Source organism: Amblyomma mixtum, chromosome 9 (genome assembly GCF_055824585.1).
Source record: "Amblyomma mixtum isolate Tamu chromosome 9, ASM5582458v1, whole genome shotgun sequence".
NCBI classification, from domain to species: Eukaryota; Metazoa; Arthropoda; class Arachnida; order Ixodida; family Ixodidae; genus Amblyomma; species Amblyomma mixtum.
Window position 1 is genome coordinate 69506784 of NC_143020.1, and position 23732 is coordinate 69530515.

The 23732-nt window shown below is 46.2% G+C and overlaps 1 protein-coding gene across 1 annotated transcript; it reads right to left on the bottom strand.

The window, feature by feature from the left end:
* Positions 1–15273: 15273 nt before the first annotated feature.
* On the bottom strand, positions 15274–23231 carry LOC149329579 (uncharacterized). The gene is made up of 2 exons (XM_089558893.1): positions 20035–23231; positions 15274–16501 (listed from the first exon to the last, which is right to left on the bottom strand). The coding sequence occupies exons 1-2, from the start codon at positions 20320–20322 to the stop codon at positions 15437–15439; spliced, it is 1353 nt and encodes a 450-aa protein (XP_089415019.1). The 5' UTR covers positions 20323–23231; the 3' UTR covers positions 15274–15436.
* Between the last annotated feature and the right edge of the window lie 501 nt (positions 23232–23732).

The window sequence follows — 23732 nt, forward strand, 5'->3', positions numbered from 1 at the left end:
GGACAAACTTTCCGTTCAGAACTGTCCCAATATACATATGTTGAAAGAGTAGTGGTATGATCGGATTGCTACAGTGTTCGCCACCAAGGCATGACTTAAAAACCGACAGTCTTAGATCAGGATATTAAAAGCAATAAATCCTTCTGGCATTCCGGTGGTATTTAAGAAGAATAAAAGGTTTGCACACATCTAGTATGTACCTTGTGAATTTGATGTCAAAATCAAATTTGTGCGGTGCAAGCTGCGACACAGAATTCTATCAGTGTGGATAACAAAATATTTCATGTGATAAATTTGTGTACGTTGTCACCGATACGTTATAATGTCGTGGGCACATGCAAAGTCATCAAACGACCTACGTCAGCTTTCACACAACTGGCACTGTAATGACTTACTTGGTGTTTTTTGGCTTATTTTAACGACGATGATGATGGTTTTATGGCGAGGAGCATCTGCGGCCAATTTAGAGACAGTGTCTTCGTCTACACGAGGTGGGGTCAAAGCGCCATCTCCTCATCATTTCACCAAGAATAAGACGAGCACCACGCAAGAGAAGACAGACAGCAAACTTTATTGGTACATTGTGATAACGCCTACGGTTGGCCTAGGTCTGGGAAACAAGGGCCTGTCGAAAGCCAGGCCAAAGCTTCTGCCCCTTTGTTTCATCCGTGAGTACATAAGGCCGCTTCCGCCTAATTTGGCAAAGTGCTGCTTGAAATTGCACAACATAACCATACTTTTCCAATGAGGCTGTCGGCAATTATTACCTATAACTTTCGCGAAATTTTTACAGAGAGGACAATCTGCGACCTAACAACTATTGCTGTCAAAACTAATCATAACGGCCTTGCAAGAACTACCGAAGCAAGGAAGAGTTCGACGGAGTAGCTTATTCAGGAGAAGAGCCAATTCAAAAGCCGAAATTGCCGTTCACAACTAGCTGTGGATTTTCTAGAGGAGCTAGCTGCATTCCGCTCAAAGAGATCGTGACCGCGATGTGAAGTTTTTTTGTAGGGACAGATCACCGCTTGGTGATGACGACGAGGCTGTGTCCACTAAAGAGGGAGCTTTTTGTATCTTAAATGGTCCTAAATATTATACAGAAATTGCAACCGCTTGGCGTTTTCGCAAGTAAACAGCAGTGACGTGGAGGCAGTTTTTGTCAGCCGGTTCCGTGAGCCTAAGCTCTAGCAATGGCCGCTTCTAAACGGTACTCCTTGCGCTCTTTTCAAACAACCTTCACGGCACCAGACAAATCAGTTTGCGTGAAAAGGACAGGCCGTCTTTGAAACCAGTTGTCCTAGGAAAAAAATGTGGCGTGTTTTCCCGCCGACAGTCATCAGCATCTTCAGAAAGAGCAATACACATACCCAGCATTTCTCGACAAAGGCATTTTAGGACGGGAAACCTTTATTGATGCAATTTTTTCGCATAATGCGAGATTTCACTATAACAATCAGTATATCAACACATCACCCGAGGGCAGACTTGAATTTTTTTCTATTAACATATTTGCTATCATCAAAAGCGTTCCCCATTGGATTTCTGAGGCAGTATACAGTTCGTTGCGATCGATGCAAACACTATAAAAGGAAGATTTTCTTACGTAACAAAAGAATGGGCCATTACCTTAAATGAATACCTAACAGCATCTTCCAATTTCTCAATTTTCAATTTTTTGTCCGAGAATGTTGGACATGATCGATTTGCACAAAAAAGAAGTATTGAACGCAAGTCGTCTTCGTTTTCACCTTAACCCTCAAATTTATGGATTGCCGCGTCAGCCCACAAACCCTATCGCAATTCAACGGTAATAAAAGCTCAGCCAGAATGAAATACATAGTCTGCAAAAAAGCGCCAGCAAGTAGGAAAGGAATTTCGTAACAGTGCTACTTTTGAAGTTGTTGCAATAAATTTACAAGAACTTCACTGCTTCAACGCAAGAATTTATTACATATCGATACCACAAAAAGAGGGGCATGAAGAACTTAAAGTAAGGATGGCCCATACAACAGCTAGAAATCGAAGTTGTAGCTCTTGCTACTATTCGCGATTCCGGTCGTTTGTGTGCCTCGTTTTGTAGATTAACAAAAGTTAATTTATAAGTACATGACAAGTCTTTTTCTTATGCTAAGATCGTTTGCTCTCGAAAAGAAAGTTTTACTCAGTGTGAATCACTCGGTTCAATGATATTATATTCAGTAACACTTAATAAATTGTGACCCCGAAAGTTAAGTCGTACTCAGTTTGTATCCTTCAGATTTTTCTTACAGGCTGTCCAGCCTTCACCGTCCTCCGACTAAAGTTGCTCCCTCCTCGTCGGCGGTTGCCACGCCAACTAAAGCCAAGAAGGGAATGTCTGTGGAGCTGCCATTCGACAGGAAGACCAGCGTCAGCTCACATTCAGTCGTTCTATGCCAAATAAAGAGCATTATGAAATGATTTCCAAACCTTTTAGCCTCTCTCACCCGACATGCGCATCTCGCTCGCACGGCCCCCGGAGGCGCTGAAGCAGAAGTTCTCGTTGATTTGTTGTTTTTTTGTGCCTCTACAAACATCATCGCTCTGTATTGCACGCTACGAGCTAAAACTGAACGCATTTAAACACGTTGTTTTACCCCCGAGCACGTAATAACAGGACACCCGTGCAAGCCATCACGTAGCGCTCATAGCTGCGGCTCTCCACAAAGAAGTCGGGTCGCCGACTGTCTACTAAACCACCCGAGATTGCTGTTAAAGAAATCAAGGTTCATCGCGACAGTAGGGCATGTGAGTGAGTGAGTGAGTGAGTGAGTGAGTGAGTGAGTGAGTGAGTGAGTGAGTGAGTGAGTGAGTGAGTGAGTGAGTGAGTGAGTGAGTGAGTGAGTGAGTGAGTGAGTGAGTGAGTGAGTGAGTGAGTGAGTGAGAGTGAAAAACTTTATTGAACTCTAGATTCGCTGGTCTTCTGCGGTCTTCAGATGGCTTCGTCTATCTTCTTGCTCAATGGTCGGCTGCATTTAGTCCAGGGCTCCGCCGGATGCTGCTGCCAGTTGTGCTCGCCGGATCAGACCTTCTTGGTCGGCCCGGTGATCGCTGCAGAACACTCCCTCCCATTGCTCCGCACTCGGATTTGGTACAACGGGTACCACGTCTATCGTCTATCTTCTGGCATGCCCACGTTATGTGATACAGCGTGGGTGTTTCTTGGCGCCAGGGGCAGTTGTCATTGTATTGTGTGGGATACATTTTGCTGAGTACGTTTAGGTTCGGTTAAGAGCCCGTTTGTAGCTTCCTCCACGCGACAGAGTTCTCTCTGCTAAGGGAGCTATGCGGTGGCGGATACCGCTTTCTGCAGCCCTTGTAGTAACCCAGTATCGCCGAATAGTCTTGGAGCACAGGTTCGGTCCCCTCGAGGTCGCCTACGTTGGGTAAATTTGCTTGTTTTCGAAGACAAAAATATTTTATCGCCGTCATCGCCGTAGTAAGGGAAGATTAAGGTAAGAAATGAATCGATGTAAATTCAGTTGTTTTGCGCATTTGGCTTCACATTTTCCCACTAACTGAACGACATTTCTCCTCGCAAAGATCACAAGCTCACACCAAATCCGCGCACATTGACACGATTAGAAAATTCTGAAAAAGTACAACTCCCCAGGAATTTACTTTTTCCAGATATATATTTCTTTCTTACTGTACTAATTACATCTACTCTCTCAACTTCTCCAGAACATCAAAAAAGCGATTTAAATGGCTAGGACTAAAACAAAGAAAAATTATGCAAATAAATAAATTCTAAATTACTCTCAATATCGTTCTAGCCGTATACTTAGCCGCAGACGGCACACTGTGGTGATCCTAGTGAAGATATAAAATACAGCGGATTCAAACAGGCAAGTAGGTAGACTTGACAAAATTGAGCACTTTTCGTTTTAGCCAAAAAGTAATGTTGAAGTTGAATCCGTCTCTGCTCCGTGCTCGTTCTTCACTGCAACGCACGCCTCAGGCAGGGGGCAGCGAAACATGCAGCCGATTCTAAAGTGTTACAAGTGGATGCTTCTAACCTTCAGGTCTTCGAACTACTGACACCGCTGTCTTCTTGTTCTGCAGAAAAGTCCAGCACATACAATGAACGTGTTGAAGGCTGTTTTTTTTTAACTTTCTCGTGGCTCTGAAAGGCTTCATAGTTCTCTCCACCTATGTAAATAAAATAGGCAAGTATGAGTCTTATTTCTCCTTAGTGTCACCTCTGAATATTATTGCTTGCTTCTCATTATTTCACACTTCCAACGGCGTCATTCAATTCAATGTTGGCCCGTGGAGTGGAGATAAAATACAACTCCCCTTAAAAAACTGAAAATATTTTATGTCATGATAGCATCACGTATCCTATTACGCTTATATTTCTTATAAATATAATTGGAAACTTTTCAGATTCAGTTAATTTCCTGTAGATTAGTTATAAACTTCACTACATTTTTATTCGCCGCGGCGCCGAGCGGTTCATTAACACCACTTGTGGTTGCCCGCTCGGCTACTAAGCCGGATAACCCGGGTTCAAGCTCGGGCGCGGTGGTCGTGTTTAGGTGGAGGCAAAACAGAAAAGGCGCCCCCGTGCTGTGCGATGTCATACGTACGTTACAGAGCCATAGGTGGTCTCAATTAATCCGCAATACCCGGACTAGCCCGACTCACCCACCACATGGCGGAGCAAGACCTCTACCCGCACAGCATGGTGGGCTTCCGTCCCCATCTGTCGGCACAGGACGCCATGCTCCAACTCACACAAGACATTTTCGATCCCCTCATTCCGGGTCACACAAAAGCTTTCCTAGCCTTGGATCTCTCCAAGGCCTTTGATCGCCTAGACCATCAAGCGATCATGGCAGCCCTCTCCCCCTTGAACATAGGTGAACGTATGTACACCTATATTCAAGCATTCCTTACCAATCGCACGGCCGAAATTCACTTCGGTCCCTATATATCCCCCCCCCATACACCCTTAGTAGGGTTGGCACCCCCCAGGGATCTGTCCCCTCCCCTTTTCTCTCCAATGTCACTCTCATTCCCCTTTCCCGCAATCTACAAACCATCCCTAACCTTCGTCATACACTTTATGCCGATGACATCACGCTATGGACCACCCATGGCAGTGATGGAGACATCGAAAATACTCTACAATCGGCAGCTAACATCACCCAAACACATGCGCGGAGTATCGGACTCTCCTGCTCTCCGGTGAAGTCGGAGCTCTTTATCATCCACCCCACAACCCCAAACTGCCCCACAGCCCCCATCATGGTGATACTGGAAAACCGGCACATCCCGGAGGTAAACACACTCAGCGTACTGGGCCTCCACATCCAGAACAACGGGAAAAACACAATCGCCATACGGAAACTCAAGCAGACGACGGGGTCGATATCCCACCTAATCCGCCGCGTTTCTGCACACCACCGGGGCATGAAGGAGCATGACCTATGTCGTCTCATTCATGCCTTCGTCCTCAGCCGCTTTCTCTTCACGCTTCCCTACCTGAAACTACAGGCCGGGGAAATCTCCACCCTGGATGTCATGATCCGAACAGCATTTAAGACAGCACTACACCTACCCTCAAATACCTCAACCGAAAAACTCCTCCAACTAGGTTTGCACAATACGGTAGGGGAGCTTATCGAGGCCCACCGACAGGCACAATACATTCGACTCGCGAAAACCACCACCGGCAGACACATCCTACACACCCTCGGTATCCGCCTACCGGCCACGGATCCCACACAGCTCCAGGTTCCATTCACAGCGAATTATTTATTAAACCTCTCCCCAAAAACATGCATCCCACCTACCACGAACCCCGCCGCAGAGCTCGCGCACGGGCACTCCACAAATACTATGGCACGGAACCGTATGCCGTTTGGGTGGATGCCGCATGCACACGCGAGGACGCGGTTGTAGCCATCACGAACCCCTCCCTCCAACCGATTGCCACCCTTCACATAACCCCTACTTCCACTTCGTAGGAGGCCGAAGAGGCCGCCATTGCCCTGGCCATCACACGCACGGAGGGCCGATATATTCTATCCGACTCTAAAACTGCCATACTAAATTTTGCTCGCGGGAGAGTTCACGTCCCTGCATTTCGCATACTGAACTCCCTCGCCGCACACCCACCCCGCCACATGGAGTTGATATGGGTGCCTGCCCACTCCGGGAATCCAGGAAACGAGGCCGCCAACGCTTTAGCCAAAGGGTCTCTCAACCGGGCACCGGCGGCCTCCGACCCGGGGTTCTCGCGGGAGCGAAGCACTCATTCAGTGAAATGACGCAGGCCTGCAAAGCCGAGCGTCGGCTCTACCCTCCACCCCATCCCTCCCTTGACCATTCTCATCAGACACTTTGGAGGCGGCTTCCAACGCACTTTACCTTCCCCTTATATACGCTCGCGCTATCACCAAGTCCACACAAACCCCTCCTGTACCCTCTGCCACCACCCGAAAGCCACTCTAGACCATATCCTTTTCCTCTTCCCGGCGGATCCTCCCCCGAGGGGCCTGCAGCACCTTACCACTTGGGAGGCTTGGGAGACCCTACTGCGTTCTGAGGACCCGGCCAAGCAAGCCATCGCCACCGGCAGGGCTGCCAGCGTCATGAGCCTCCGGGACATGAGCGTTTGAGTGCAGTGGGGCCGTGCGGCGGCCCACGGACCTGTGTGTCCCAAACTCCCCACTTGTAAATAAAGTTTTCACCACCACCGGATTCGAACCTCACCGCGGCGGCCGCGCTTCGATGGAGGCCGTGTGCTATGCAATATCAGTGCACATTAATGCACCCCAAGTGGTCGAAATTATGCGCGACACCTCCACTACCGCATCTCTTTCTTTCTTCTTTCACTACCACCTTCCTCCCTTGCCCTACGGCGTAGTTCGGGTGTCCACCCAGGTATGTGAGACAGTTACTGCGTCATTTCCTTTCCTCCGAAAAAAGCAACCAAAAGTAATGCGGAGCCCCTCAATGTGGCCTCCCTCATAGCCACTGTGTTCCTTGGGAACGTTAAATCCTCACAATCCACATTTCGCAAAGTACTCCTTTCTGAATTCACAACAAGTACACAGTATGAGTCCTAAAGAGTGCAAAATGGAAACTAATAACTTCACTGAAATGTGCGCAATATTTCTTGGCGGAAGAAAATATATCAGCACAGTTAGAATGTTAATTCCGTATTATGCAAGCCATTTGATTGCATTGTCCTCGGCACTGAACTCTAAAACTTCAACGCTCCGCATGGGTTTAAAGGGCGATGGCACCCAATAAAGAATTTCAATAAGGAAAGGTGTCAGGCAGGGAGACAAGATCTCTCCAATGCTATTCATCGCATGTTTACAGCAGGTATTCAGGGGTCTGAAAAGGGAACAGTTGGGGACAAGAGTTCATGGAGAATACCTAAGTAATCTACTATTCCCTGATGACATTGCCTTGGTATGTCACTCGGGCCATGAACATCAAATTATGATCAATAAATTAGACAGGCAGAGCAGAAAAGTGGGGCTAAAAATTACCATGCAGAAAAAAAAAAGCAATGTTCAACCGTCTAGCAAGGGAACACCAATTAGCAATTGGTAGCGAGATACTGGAAGCAGTAAGAGGACATGTCTACTTAGCGCAGGTAGTTACACCTGATTCGAATCATGAGAGCGAAATAACCAGAAGAATAAGAATTTGGTGGAGCGTTTATGGCAGGTTCTCTCAGACCATGAATTGCAGTTTACCAATATGACTAAAGAGAAAAGTACACAGCCGCTGTAACATAGCGTTACTCACCTGCGGGGAGAAACGTGGAGGCTAACAGAGAGGGTTCAGCTTAAGTTCAGGACAACGCAGTGAGCTATGGAATGAAAAATGATAGGTGTGACATTAAGAGATCGGAAGCGAGTGAGTGGTTGAGGGAACAGTCGCTGGTTCATGATATCCTAGTTGAAATCAAGAGGAAGAAATGCGCTTGGGCAGGGCATGTAAAGAGACGGGAAGATAGTCGATGGTCCTTAAGTGTAACGGAGTAGATTTAAAAAAAAAAGCGTTGCAGGGGTCAGGAAAAAGTTAGGTGGGCGGATGAGATTAAGAAGTCTGCGGGGATACGGCGGCTGCAATGGACAAAGAACAGGGTTAATTACAGAGACATGGGAGAGGTCATTCCCTGCAGTGGGCGCAGTTAGGCTGATGAGGATGACGAAATCTCCGAAGTATATTGCTCTTTGACAGCCACAAAAACGTGAATTTTCAGCTTATATCTATATCGGCTTATCATCATCACACTATTAAATCCACAGCACGACAAAAGTATCTCCCGTACACTTCCGATTAATCCTGTCTTGTGCTATCTTCAGCCTTGTTATTGCCGCAAAAATTCGTAATTTCATCCTCCGTTCTTTGTTCCGCCCGCTTCCGGCTACGGTTGTTTTCTCAAACACAAAAAAAAGAACATCGACACCACTAAAACCAATATAGTAGAATCGCATTAACAGTGAAGACTCTTAGGGCATTTTGGCACAATAGCTTTCTCAGGAGATGAAAAACCTGATTAAGACACGACCCATGAAGCATGAAAGCGTGTAACCCTGCGCACAGAATCGGACTGGTATATGTATCCAAATTAATAAACAATGCAAGGTAGCAGACATAAGGAAGTTTAATATGAAGAAAATCGAGCATGCTATGGAGAACGGAGGTAGCGTAAAAGCAGTGAAGAGTAAACTAGGCATAGGTCAAAACCAGATGTCTGTGCAAAGAGTCAAAGAGAGCAGCGTCATTGGAAATATGGATAAGATAGCTAAAGCAGCCGGAGTGTTCCACAAAAATCTATTCAGTATCCAATGTAACAGAACGTCCGTGAGACAGGCGTTAGTGCACAGCAATGGGACATCCTCCGATAACAAAAGAGTAGGTAAAGAAAGGCTTAGAAGCAATATCAAGAGGGAAAGTAGGCGGTCAGGATCAGCAGCAGCAGATCTCTTGAAGGAACCAGTTGAGATTGTGTTTGGAAAGCTAGCCACCCTATACACAATAATGCATTACCATCGCGAACACCAGAAGCTAGGAAGAACGCTAACATTATCATAATTCATAAGAAACGAGACGTCAAGGACTCGAAAAATTAGACCTATCAGCTTACTGTCCGTTGCCTACAAGGTATTTCCTATGGTAATCACAAAAAGAATCAAGACAACCTTGGACTTAATTAAATAAACCAAATTGTTAGGCCGGCTTGCGTAAAGCATACTCGATAATAGAGCATGTTTACAATATTAATCACAAGATAGAAAAATGCTGAAAATGTAACCAACCCCTATATATAGCCTTCGGTGATTACGAGAAAGCATTTTACTCAGCGGAAAGCTAAGCAATCACGCAGGCAATGCGCAATCAGGGTGTTCAAGACTCTTATGCCAAAATACTGAAAGATATCTATAACGACTGCAGAGTTACAAGAGTCCTTTATAAAGTCAGCAATTAAATTTAAATAAGGGAGTATGTAAGGCAGGGAAACCCAATCTCGCCAATGCTATTCACCGCTTATTTTCAGGAGGGGTCCCGAGGCCTCCATTAAGGATAAGGGTTAATAGCGAATATCCTAAGTAAATGACGATTCGCTGAAGACATTCCCTTGCAAACTCAGGAGATGAGCTGCTAAGCATGGTCAATCAGTTAAACAGGCACAGCAGAATGGTAGGCCTTTAAATTAAAACGAAGAAAACTAAAGCGATGATCAACAGTCTCGCAAGGTAATACCAGTTTAGAATTGGTTAACGAATGACAAAGGAATACGTCTACTTAGGTCAGGTAGTGGCCGCTAATCCGGATCATGAGAGGGAAATAACTAGAAGAAGAGGGTAGAGCGCATATGGCACGTTCTCTAAAATCACGAATGGCAGTCTATCAATATCCCTCAAGATAAAAGTACACAACTGCCGTATCTCGCCAGCAGTCCCCTATGGAGCAGAAACGTGGAGGCTAACGAAAAGGGTTGGGCTTAAGTTGAAGAATACGCAGCCATCTGTGGAAAGAAAAATAGTAGGGCGTAACGTTAAGAGACCGAAGGCAGGCAAAATGGATGAGGTAACAAATGTGAGTTAATGACATCCTATCCGTAATCGACCCGAAGAATTGGGCTGGGGCAGAGGGTGTAATGCGAAGGCAAGATAACCGCTCGTTTTTAAGGTCAACGAACGGATTCCAAGAGGTGGAGAGCGCAGCTCGGGGCGGCAGAAAGCTAGCTCGGTGTGTGAAATTATGAAATCTCCAGGGATACGGTGTACGCAGCAGAAAAAAACAGGGTTAATTGCAGAGACATGGAAGTGGCTTTTGCCCTGCAGTGGGCGTAGTCAGACTTATTGTAATGATGCTGATGGTAATATTAAAGCTCGCCTTCGTTACGTGGATGCCGCTTACGCATTCATATATGCGTCTGCTCAGCTGAGCATAGGACACAGGATCAACATTTCATTCTCACATCCGCCGCAGTGGCTCAGTGGTTATGGTTCTCGGCTGCTGACCCGAAAGAGGCGGGTTCGATTCCGGCCACGGTGCTTTAATTTCGATGCAAGCGAAATTCAACCGCCGTGGCCGGGATCGAACCCGCCTCTTTCGGGTCAGCAGCCGAGAAATTCTAGAGGCCTGTGTACTGTGCGATATCAGTGCACGTTAAAAAACCCCGGGTGGTCGAAATTTCCGGAGCCCTTCACTACGGTGTCTCTCATGGCAGAGTCTCTTTGCGACGTTAAACGCCATAAACCAAACCCAACGAATAATTGTCACATTGGTCAATAAATCATGTTGGTTGGCCGTTTGATTTGCTAACAGCAGAATTAAAGATAATGCTGCATTACATATACTGCCAGCATCAAATGTTTGTCGGAACTCCAGCCCGTGGCGGAGCAACGCAAAACTGCATTCTAGCGCCACCTGCCGTGATGACACCCGATGTCGAGGCTCACAGTACTTCCGCGTTAACCATTATTTGTGCATGCCTGTCCTTTCTTTGTTATCACGCATGTCTCATCGCGTATTCGCCGGGATCCGCTTTTGCCACTCGCCGTTGGCAATGAATCACTGTGTCACCATCATTGCGCGTCTCTTTCGGCTGCTGCGATGGTGAACAGTGCTCCCATCGCCCGCGCGAGCCTAAGTAGAACTGGCTGCGAACGTCACACAGCGCCTCAGCGGCTTCCGTGAGTCAGATAAGCGCGTCACGGGAAAGCAAGCGTCAAGGCACGCTTGAGAGCGAAGGATAGGCATGCGCTAAGAGTGCTTCAAACCCAATTACCGTCAGCCTTAACAACATGCTTGGAGCCGGCCGATGGTGCTGGAATGCAGTTTTGCGTCGCTCCGCCCTGCGCTGGAGATCTCGCAAACTTTTGCTGCTGACAGTACATAGGCAGAGCAATGGAAGTTCTCGGCCGCGATCATGCGAAAAGCTGAGACATTGCAGTGATAAGCACATCACCGGGACAGCGCACACCGCCCGACACAAAGAAGATCCATTTTGATGAACGTGTGCGAGGAGACAGCCGAAGAAAATACCTGCGTTTCACTGATGAGGTTTGCCAGAAAACTTCAAACATCTGCAACGTCACACTGGTCGAATAGTTTCCGAAGTAATTCCCAGACAATGTTCAGAAAACTCCACGCGATTTAAAGGGAGAGGGTGCTACATCAGCTTTCCCAGTACCTGACGCATTTTTATTGGGTATGAAACTCGACTTGCGGCAATGCAAATTTTTACACGCCTCCAGTCCCATGGTTAAGACCGGCTAAAATGGTACTAAAGAACGGTCACTGAGAGAAAGAAGCCTCGTTTTCTGCAGAAATTAGCCAAACTCTATGATTGCACCGTGGAGGTCCGCACTCATCTTCCTAAGACATTTGCTCACAATTTGACCACGGCTCCTTTGCAAAAATGTGATTTGGTTTGTCGGAGTTTATCGTCCCAAAGTGACTCAGGCCACAAGGGACGCCGTAGTTCCCTGAAAGACACCGAAAATTTCGGCCACCTGGGATTCTTTAACGAACACTGAGATCGCATAGTACATGGACGTCTAGAATTTCATCTCCATCCAAATTCAACCGCTGCGGCCGGGATCAAATCCGTGTCTTTCGGGTCAGCTGCAGAGTGCTATATCCACTGAGCCACCACGGCGGCTCTACAGAAGCAGCTGCGCGCAAAACCATACGCATACACAGCTCCTTTCAACCACAGTGTATTGCGTTAAAGCTAAGTGGCGGCCAGAACTTAGGACTTTCCAAGGGAATGCTGTTGGCGAAGTTTCCTTACCGCCTTATCCGCTTTTGTAACCGGACTGGGGCTTTGCCCTCACTTGAAGAGAGTATTGGCTGTCCGCAGGTCTAAAGCACACTTGTACAAAATGATTTGATTTGGCTGATACGAGAGTAGACAACGCACAAGGATAGTTTTCCCTTCAGTTAACACATTTCACTTCACTTCACTTTATTACCTTAAAGACCCTCGTTAGAGGGTATTACATAAGGAGTGGGGCACACAGCAATGAAAAACAAAATAAGTAACCGATAAGTTGAGTTATATAAATATAAGATTTCCACTCAGCAAGTGCCCGCGTGATTCTTTCCAGGAACAAAGATCGGCATGTGATAGCAGCAAGTTCTTGGGGAAGGCCGTTCCAGTCGTTCGTAGCCCGGGGGAAGAATGATGAAGAAAATGTAGTGGTGCGGGCGCGAGGTCGTGACACTTGCCGCTGATGACCGGTGCAGAGGGAGATGCGTGGTGGTGGTGCGCAGATGTAGGGTTCCTGTCGTAGCTCAGAGTAAAAAACCTTGTGAAACAAACATAAACTAGCAACGTAGCGGCGATGAGCAAGGGCAGCTGGGCTGGACTGTGATTTGAGGGATGATATGCTGATATCAAAGGAATACGATGAATGAATTAATCTAGTTGCTTGGTTTTGAACTGCTTCAATTGAATTACAGAGATATGCTTGCCTTGGAGACCAGATGGGAGATGCGTATTCTAATTTTGATCGGACTAATGATTTGTATGCGAGGAGCTTGACATGCTGAGGTGCAGAGCGTAGGTGACGCTTTAAGAATTCTAGTGTTCTGTTAGCGGATGATACGATGTTTGAAATATGCGTATTCCATGTAAGATCCTGACAAAGATGAACACCAAGGTATTTGTATGATTCGACAAGATCGAGAGGAACGTTAGATATGCTGTATTGGAACAGAAGAGGGTAACGGCGGCGATGGAACGACATATATTTCCATTTACTTATGTTAAGTGTCATTAGCCATTCACTGCACCAGTCTTCCACGTGAGTTCAATTATTTTGAAGGGATTGTTGGCCGAAGGTGTTAGTACTGTTCTGTAAATAACACAATCGTCAGCAAACATCCGAATATGGCAATCTAATTTCTCAGGTAGGTCGTTATATAAATTAGAAACAAGAGTGGCCCAAGGACGGATCCTTTTGGGCACGCCTGAGGAGACTGGTAGGAGGTTAGACATTTATTTACTGACAATGACTGATTGGAAGCGGTGAGTTAAGAATTCTTTTATTCATGCTAGTATGTCGGGATGCATATTTAGGCGAGAGAGTTTCAGAAATAAGCGGATATGAGGTACCATGTCAAATGCCTTAGCGAAGTCTAGAAAGATTGCGTCAGTTTGGAGGTTACCATCAAGCTTGGCATGCAAGTCATCAAGGAAAAGTGCTAGCTGACTTTCACAAAAGTATCCTTTGCGAAATCCGTGCTGCGATGAGTGAAAAAAAATTATTTAAATCCAGAAAATGCATCGTTAAAGAGTAAATGACGTGTTCCATGAGTTTACATGGTATGCTGGTGAGTGATATGCGTCGGTAATTAAGTGGTGAATCTTTGTTGCCCGACTTGTGGACCGGAACGACCTTCCCCACTTTCCGCTCATGGGGTATGACACCTGTAGAAAGAGACTGTGAGAACATCAGGCATACAAATTTGGCAGACGTGTGGTTAATGTTTTTTAGTACCTTTGTGTTGATTTCGTCAAAGCCGGCAGATGATGTCAGTTTTAGTTTATCTATAAGACATGATATCCCGGCTTCAGAGAAAGTAACGGCTTCCATTACTCTTCTTTGGTCATTTGCTGTCATGAGAGGGGGCGGTTCCTGTTCATGAGTGAATACAGATGCGAAAGCAGAATTAAATATGTTAGCACACCCGACGTCGGAAACAGGACGCCCGAAATCATCAGTGAGGGTAGTAGTGCGTATAGATGGCGGGTTTAAACGCTGCCAGAATTTAGTCGGGTTATCCTTAAGTACGTAGGGTAGGTCAGTATAATAAAATGAGCGTTTAGCATTTTTTACTGCGACCCGGTATGTCTTTTCGGCAGTGTAATATTTTTCCCATGCGCAGTCATTTCCAGTCTTTTTAGCACTGCGGAACAAACATTTCTTTTTGTTTTCCAAACTTCCTAGAGCCTTAGTAAACCAGAGTTTCTGTTTGGCTGCGTGGAAGCTGCATTTGCGAATATATTTGTTAGTAAGTTCGTTCATTTTATGAACAAACATCGACCAATTTTCGTGGATGGTTTGTTCCTAGAAAGAGCGCTTAGAAGTTGGGAAGTAAGCTTCCAACGCCCTGTTTACAGCCTCAAAGTTACCTTTGTTATAAAGGGTGATTGTTTTTCTGGAAGTTTCTTTTAGTGTTGGAGTGAAGGTAAAAGACACGAGGATGACTTTGTGATCACTAATTTCCCGGAGATGAGTAAGGGAGTTGAGGCATTCGGGGTCGCTACATAGTATAAGGTCAAGAATGTTAGCGGTATCTCCGGCGATGCGTGTAGGCTGGGTTACTAATTGAGTAAGATTAAAATTTAAGCACACGTCCACAACCTCCTGTGATTCATGCTGTCTAAAAATAGGCTGATAAGGGTTATTCCAATCTGTCAGGATAGTCAAAATCTCAGAAAAGGAGCACGTGTGCATAAGGGTGCTTTGTTGAAAGTTCATTCCGAATGTTGTGCAGCTTTTGAGGGATTTCGGGGTTATTGTGTGTGGGGGGGGGGGGTGTATTCTGACATGAGCGTCGCAGTATTCTTTTGGAAGGTATTACGAACACGGAGGCTTTTTTATTCCCGGAAATATGGCATATGCAGCTATCGATGTGAAGCTGGGTATGAGCAGATGTGAAAGCTTTCATTTCCAAACAAAATTTGCGAGTGTCGCAACGGAAATTGTAAGATGTTAAAAGTAGTTTTCGGTAGGGCAAAACAGCAACCTTAGTAAATTGCAGTTAAACTTCGAATTTATTTCGAACAAAAAAGGTTAAACATCGCATTGCCCACGAGGCTTTCTTCAAATTTCATTTCTCAAGAAATTCTCACGAAGAAAAATTATTACTACCATGCACATGCGCCACTTCCTTGTCCCTGTGCAGTTAGAAGAGGTACTCAAGGCAGGAGCTCCCACTTGACCCGAAGCTTGTCGTCCTCAACAAAGCCGCCTTTCCGGAGATCCGCGAGGACAAACGACGTCGTCGTGAAATAAGCACCACGGTTGCTCGAAGTTTCGGGCTTTTGGCAAAACGTCCAAGAACGTATTGTTTTATCCTCGACCTCACGGTCGGCGCCACCCCCCGGGTGCACGAAGTTCAGCTTGATCCTTTGTTCGAATGGCCACAGAACAACGTCGTCCAGGTCGCCCTTGTGCAGCTGCAAACAAATATGCACACTAACCGAGTCACCTAATTTCTTGAAGTATAGGCCGGGTGACATGCAATAACCACGCAGGTACACCCTCTCGTTGTAATACCAAGCAGTGCCTCCGTTCAGCGCTTTCCCTGCGAGGGATTTCACACCCTGTAGAAAAAACTCGCACCGAGTTGCTTGCAGCTGAGCGAGTGTGTGCACTTTTGTGATGCACTCCAACGTCTTCTGACCATTCTCCCTCCCTTCTGTTCTGGCTTGATCCAGGGCAGCTGTGATTTGAGAAATGCTTCCTGCAGTTTCCGTTGTGATATTACCCAACTGATCTGCCAGTGCTCTTTCTAGTCGGTTTACCGCTGCGGAAATATTGTTTACGGTGTCGCTGCGTGTGGCCAAATATTCTTTAATCTCTGCGTTCGACGCTAGGATTTCTTGTCTTAAGGCTTCTTTTGATGCGTTGATATCATGAGAAATTTCATTCAACCTGTCACCGTGCGTGCTATTATCAGCAGTGATTCTTTCGAGATAGCCCTTCATTTCATCCGCCTGCTTTAGAAATGCTTGGCTGAAAGTAGCAAAAGACGCATTTCCATCCTTGGGGTCGCAATTGCTTTGGGATTCCAAAGAGGCGTCAGTCAACGAGCCGCAAGTTCCCGATCTGAGGTGCGCGCACACTTCGCTGCAGAGGACGCTGTTCGAACACTTCGGGCAGCCAGTAGAATGGTGCACACATTCCCGCTGGAAATGGTGGGTGATCATTGAAGCAGTTGTCATATGCTGGCAACCTTGTTCTGCATTCCAGCACTTGACCTGCAAGGCGAACAAGAGTATTTTCATTGAAATCACTATTACGTCTCCAACTATTGATTTCTTAATTTGTTTTTAAGGTAATTCCTGCTGTGATTTCACGTCAGCTCTTGGTTGGGCGCAGGGGCAGCAGGATCTTGCAGCTTTGCTCTTCAAAATCTACAATTTTACAGCTGCAACACAGGAATGGCAAAGACACGGTTGCGCTTTCACTTCTACGCGTCCACTCACTCCGACTCCTAGTAGTGTAAATTTTGAACTAAATTATAGTGTTATATTTACACACTCCTGTCCCCTATATCACGATTTTAGTCCTCCCTATGCGCCCTGATTTAGCTCCTTCTGCCTGGCGACTGACGTACATAGCAGTAAGTAGCAGTAGCGAACAACAGTAGACACCATCTATTTCTAATTGCGCGCATGCTGCATATATGGCAGCGTTGAGAGAAGGCTTGGCTTTTTACGATATCTTTGTGAGCTTCGAGAAAGAAGAGAAAAAAGTTTGGACTAGGACGATTTCCTCCAATAATACACTCGCCTCTATGGGAGCCCTCGGAGAACTAGAGCCATGAAAATGTACCTTACTACACATGCAAATGCCTCGCTGCATTTCCTGCAGTACTCCGATGCAACGGGAAGCAACGATTAACCTGCGGTAATTTTGTCCGTCCGTCCACAGTGGGACCTGAATTACAATAGAACATCGACCTGCGTAACAATATCACCCACGTATTTATAAGCCCAGACTAGTTTGATGATGACATATTGCGCACAGTGCATACAGCAGCGTAAATCCTTGTACAGGATATCCATGTGGTCCGCCTCCTCTCGGCAGGAAACAAAAAGCTTACAGGTAAGAAACAAAGCTTATCACGAAGATAAAGCCTATTCTTCTGTGGGAGCCCGCCGCTTAACCTGGATAGAAATGCAGGCTCAAGCAGACCTCAACATCAGGAGAGTACCGATGCAATTTGAAGCCTACATTCTACACAGAGCACGTATTGAGCAAATTTTTTAATAGTGGATGCGTATGTGCGGGGAGGAATATTGTTCTTGAGGTGGACTTGGAAGGATTAGTAAATCTGGCATAGATATGATACAGGAAATTAGGTGTTTGCCAATTCACAGCATGGGCCCAGCCTTGTATGAGCGCGCTGTATATATGGTCGCACAGGTAGAATCATGAGATACCGTGCTGTCCAGGTAAGCCGGGTAGAAAGCGTTGAAAAGGTGGTAGACCAAGAAGACAGCTTAAGAAAACACCTACGCCTCTTGGAACATCAGTCAGAGAAACGCAGCGACGAGATTCCTACCGAATGAAGGAATGCCTGATTGCCTTTTATTTCATGTAAACCTACAACCGTACTTGATCAGCAGACGTCAATTCATTATAAAGAGTAGAAAACAACGGTTTGTATGGTAGGGTTCTGAAAAGTAAACTTCGACAATCACATTACCTCCTAAATGTATTATGTGTTGATCACGGGATACGATACACGAAAAGAGAAAAGAAAAGATTTTCATTTTTTGAAGCATTAATGAATTCAAACATTTGAGCAACCGTGCGATAGATGTGTGTTGAAAACCCGTAGGCAAAAATATCATGCCTTAATCTGTTTGGCTTCGGTCGCTTTCATCGGGACCGAAACAATCCCCACTAATAGGGAAATTATTCAGCTACAGTGGCAGTTCCGCTTGAAAGACAACTGTTATATGATCCAAAACTGTGCCTGCGACAATAGCGGCAACACGCTTACCAATTCGGTTGACTTCTTACAAAAAAGGTGCACTCTACTACATACAGTACCGCATTGCGGTGGACCACGCCAGCAAAAAGATGAAAAAAAAAAGAATTCTCTTCGTCGCGAAAAAGCAGAAATAGGAAGTTTTTTACCCACTAGTCGTCAGCGCACCTCACTGACAGGGCTTGTTGTTCACGGTTTATTTTAGCTCATCTAGCATTACAAACGTTCAGAGTAGCTGGCTGCGACAGTCAATTAATGCAATGCTTAAATCTACCCAAGCAGGATAGGTAAATGGTCCAATATTCGATATGGATGGCTTCACGCTAGTCCTTTGTAAGGCCCACCTTTGCCCATAGATTTCTAATATTAGCTCAGTTAGCTGTGCTGCTTGCGTACCACTCGGACCTTCACAGATAAGAAGGCTCATAACCATAGCTTTTTTCTCTTTTAGCCCATTAATAAACACCATGACGTAAGAAAAAATATTACGCACAACGATCACCTTTGACTACTAAATATTTTTTTTCACCCACTTTCTATTACTTACAGATTCGGAGAGCCAGAAAGAATGCGAGCGTGTAAAGGGGAAACTCGGTCCATATCTTACAGTGCCTTCAATATTGCAGAAATACGTGTCCTTTCCTTCAAAGCTTCAAGACGTCCGAGCAATCTGTGCGGCTCCATAGTACGGCTTCTATAGTATATCCTATCTATTCAGCGTACAAAATAATCAGCAAATGAGAGCAGCATTCATTCAACCATTTCCACAGCGCCATGCAAGTTAACCAGCCATTTTTAACTGTATCGGGCACTGTCGAAAAGCCAGTTCAACACCGCCTCATCGCCGCACACAGCGGCGAAATCAGCGAGATTAGGCGAAGCGGTGAAAGCTGCTGCTTCAAATAGTCTCCTCTGCCCGGCTCTTCCCACATGCACCCATAACCCCCGTCACCATTGGTGCCGTCGTCATCCGACAGCGAAAGCACACGCGACTGCTAGTTGTTATCGCTGCTCGCTTACTGCATGATGTGGCAGTATTTTTTTGTCCGCAGCACGTATTCCTCGCAAACAACAAAGAAAAGAAACGAGCAACGCATTGAACGAAAAACGGAGCTTGCAGGAAGAATAAAACGCAGGCAAAGTGTGCAAAGAAGACAAGGAATTTGATTGTTTCGCGTGAAAGTGAAAGACGAGGACTAAATTGGGATTTGACGATCTCGTTACATATACCACTACACCTTGGCCAATCCCCCCACGGGGGTATGTGCCATTATAAAGAGGTGAAGAAGAAGAAGAAGAAGAAGAAGAAGACGATCCCGAATTAAAGACCACGGACCACTTCTTGCGCGGTGAAGATTTCCAGACGGTTTCTTGGTGCGGGCCGTGTTAAGGCTAGAATACACATAAATCGTTCCGCGGTATACTCGTTTGAATGATCCCGCAAAACCTCCTGTCGGGGCAGCTTTCTATTCAATGCATGGATATATTTTGACATGGACATCGTGAGTTAAGGCAAGTACTCTCGGGAATTCAAAGCGGAGACCACGGGAGAAAATAACAGACAAAAGAACGCGCTACCATGGCACACCACAATACTGCGCTGTACAAAAATGGAGCGAAACTTTTTGGTAAGCAGTCAAAGCGAGTGCTTCCGTCTGCCCATATCTTGTCCAGCGTGTGGCACTGCAACTTCTTTTGCAAAATTAATAAGAACGGTTTCTTGCCAAAAAAGAGGGGGGGGGGGGGACGATAGTACAAGACAAAGAAAAGGGCGGAAATTGAGTGACTAACCTCTCGCCTCAGCAGCTGATCTGGAGGAAAGTCCCTCCACTCAACGTCCTCTTCGTCGTGCCACTCGCTGCCGTCGAGCGGACAGACGTGCATCTCTTCCTGGGCGCATTGCTCGTAGCACGACTCGCACAGCACGTGCATGCAGGACAGCAATGCGGTCCTCTTGCGCACCAGTCCGCAAGCACTGCACACCCTGTTCGTCGGAATGGTCTTGACGAAACTCAGAGGTCTCCAGTCGAGGTCCGGGCTGAAGCCGACGAGCGTGTACTGGGTAGCTGCAGGAGGCATCCCTCTTCACGTGCGCTCGCTGCCCCGCCGCCTGAAAAAATGAATTTTTTCGCCCTCGCCGTGAGGGCTCTTATCTATTTAGTTCTGTCGTCATGGCGACTAACAGAGCGGCATCCGCTGCCTTTCGCGGAGCGTATCACCTGCTGCGCCCGTTTGGCTGTCGTTATCTCTCGAGCTGCATTCACAAGCTCTTCTATACGTAGCTGTAACTTCGGCGGCTTTCTTTCGAAAGGGATGAAGAAAATAATAAATTTCTGATTCCTGTCTAATGGCCGAAATGAAATTTTGCAACACACTACAAAATCAGGATACTCGGTGTGAATGGCTGCAGGCGCTGAGTGGCTAGGGCGTTTTTAACGTTGGATAGTAGGGTTTCGCGGTTAAAGCTTTGCCGCCGATGTGGCGCGCGTTCACGATCCGGAGGTTACATCCCATCCGTGCCGGAGTTTGGATGCCAGCGAAAGGACAAACTTACCGTGCAGAACTGTCCCGATGTATGTTGAGAAACTAGTGTTATCATCGGATTGTTACAGTGCTCTCCACCAGGGCACATCTGGCATTCCGCTGGTATTTCAGAAAAATAAAAGGTTTTCACGCATCTAGTCAATACCGTGTGAAATTGATGTCTAAATCAAATTTCTCCGGGGCAAGCAGCGACACAGTGTTGTATCAGTGTGGATAACTCAATATTCCAGGGGATAAATTTGTGAACCGTGTCACTGGAACGTTATAATGTCGTGGGCACGTGCAAACTGTTCAAATGACCTACCTCAGCTCTCACACACCTGGCACTATAATGATCTACTTGACTTTTTGGCTTAGTTTAATGCTGATGATGACGATCTTATGGCGCAGGAGCACCTGCGGCCAAAGGGCACTATTCCACAAGCTCCGAAATAATATGGATACAAAATTAAGAAAAATTATAAATGACATTTTCAGATATAAATATTTTTTTCGCACTCTAGTATTTTCATCTACTTGCCCAAGCTTTCCAAAATGTCATAAACGTGATTAAATTTTTCGGACTAAAAAGACGAGAAATTATGCAAAACAAAGTAAATTCTCAAAAACATTAAATATCCTTGTAGCGGCATGCTTAGAAGCAAACAGCATACTGCGGTGATCCTAGAAAAGATATAAAAGACAACTGATTCAAGCCGGCAAAAAAGGTAAACTTAATTCAATTTAGTACTTTTCGCTTTAGTCGAAAAGTAAAGCTGAAGTTGAGTGCTAGTGCCCAAACCCGCCTCTGCTCCGTGCTCGTTCTTCACTGCAACGCACGCCTGAGGCAAGGGGCAGTGATACATGCAGCCGGCTCTACGGTGCTCCAAGTCGATCCTCCTGACTTTCAAGTCTTCGAAATACCGGTCAACATGCTAGTGCATATTTAAAATACTGAAACCCCTGTGTTTTTGTTCTGCAGAAAAGTCCAGTTGATAGAATGAGCGTGATGAAGGCTTCATATTTCTCTCAGCCTATGTAAACAGGCAAATATGAGCCTTATTTCATATTAGTGTGGCCTCTGAATTATGTTCCTTGTTTCTGATCGTTCTACGCTTCAAACACGTCATTCAATTCACTGTTGGCACGTATAGTAGCAATGAAGTTTAATTCTACTGAAAAAACTGAAAACGTCTTTTCATGACACGAGAACTTACGAATCCTATTTATGCTCTACGGGTGCGTCTTCGAAGCTCAGGTCGGAGGCCGTTGATGGAGATGCGTCACGGCAGGCACACACCCAGGAGTCACTCAGGAACCAGCACACCACTTCGTTCACCTCTTCGTCGCACCGCGTGAACGGCTGCCGGTCGTTCCCATTACTGTTTCCTCCCCGGCGAAAAGGAGCCATCCTGGCGACTTACGGGGACGAAAGAGTAGTCGGGTCATAGTTGGGCTTAAGGCGGTCGACGTGTACAGTTTCACGTCCCCAGCGACGGTGATCCGGAGATGGGTCAAGGGACTCAACTATGTAATTCACGGGAGAAGTTTGCTGTAGAACGCGGTAAGTGCCGTGATAGCGGGAAAGCAGTTTCGTGGCAAGGCCGGGACTGAAGGAAGGCACCCAGAGCCAAACGAGTGCGCCGGAGCGATATGACACGGGAGGGTCCGAGAGGTCCCGACGGTGCTTCTCGTGCCGCTGGAGCTGTGTGGTGAAAGAGCGCGCAAGTTGTCGACATTCTTCGGTATACATGTGAGCTTCGGAAAGGGATGTGCTCTCGGAAGGCTCAGAACGATAGGGAAGGATGGTGTCCGTGGTGCATGTAGGCTCTCGACCATAAAAAAAGAAGAAAGGAGAGAATCCCGTCGTTGTCTGCGTAGGCATATTTACGCGTAGGTTACGAAAGGAAGTACTTTGTCCCAGTTGGAGTGGGCGGTATCAACGTACATGGCGAGCATGTCACTGAGTGTGCGGTCGAACCGCTCAGTCATGCCGTTCGTTTGTGGGTGATAGGCGCTGGTACAGCGGTGAACGATTTGGTATTCCTTTAGCAGCGCCGCGACGACTTCCGATAGAAAAACACGGCCACGGTTACTGAGCAGTTCTTTCGGGGCGCCGTGACGAAGAACAAGACAGTGTAGGATGAAAAAAGCAACATCCTGTGCGGTAGCAGATTGGAGAGGCGACGTTTCTATGTAGCGGGTTAGGTGGTCAACGGCCACGATGACCCAGCGATTGTTAGCAGAACTGGTTGGAAGCAGACCGTAATCGTCAATGCCGACGCGGTCAAAGGGGCGCAGGGTTGCCGTTGGGAATTTTTCAAAAAGAGCCAGAACTGAAGCTAAAAGTAGCCAAAAGTAGCTACGCCACCTGATCTTGGCGCCAAATTTGTAGCCAAGTAGAAAAGAACCATTATTATAAGCAACTTTTATTAGTGAACAATAAATATTATCATACTGATCAATTCGCGCTACTAGGGACATACACACGGAAACACAAACGGACGAAGCGCATATGCGCTTCGTCCGTTTGTGTTCCCGTGTGTATGTCCCTTCTAGCGCGAATTGATCAGTATGAAGCACCAACTAGCCCCCGCTCTTGCATTGTTAAATATTATCATTTTGAATCAACACAAAAGCACAGAGTAAATAAAGAGCACAGAATTTTGGGCCTCTTGCTGGGCCTTCAAGTATCAGGTACGTTGCAAATAAATAAAAGTTCAGTCCGCGTAGTTTATGTAGAGTAGATAGTGTTCTTGCCGGAGTAATTTTGGCACATTCTATTCAATCCCTCAGCAGGAACGTTAAACGATGATGCTGTTTTTTCTTGGAGTCGTAGCCCAAATTTGATTCGCAGAATCGACTGGCGTGATTTGATTTAAAAAAAAAAAGCAAGTCCAGCTTCATTTTGTTACGGATCTCTGTTTTCGTCAAGTTCACGCAAGAGAACACGCGCTCTGCGTCAG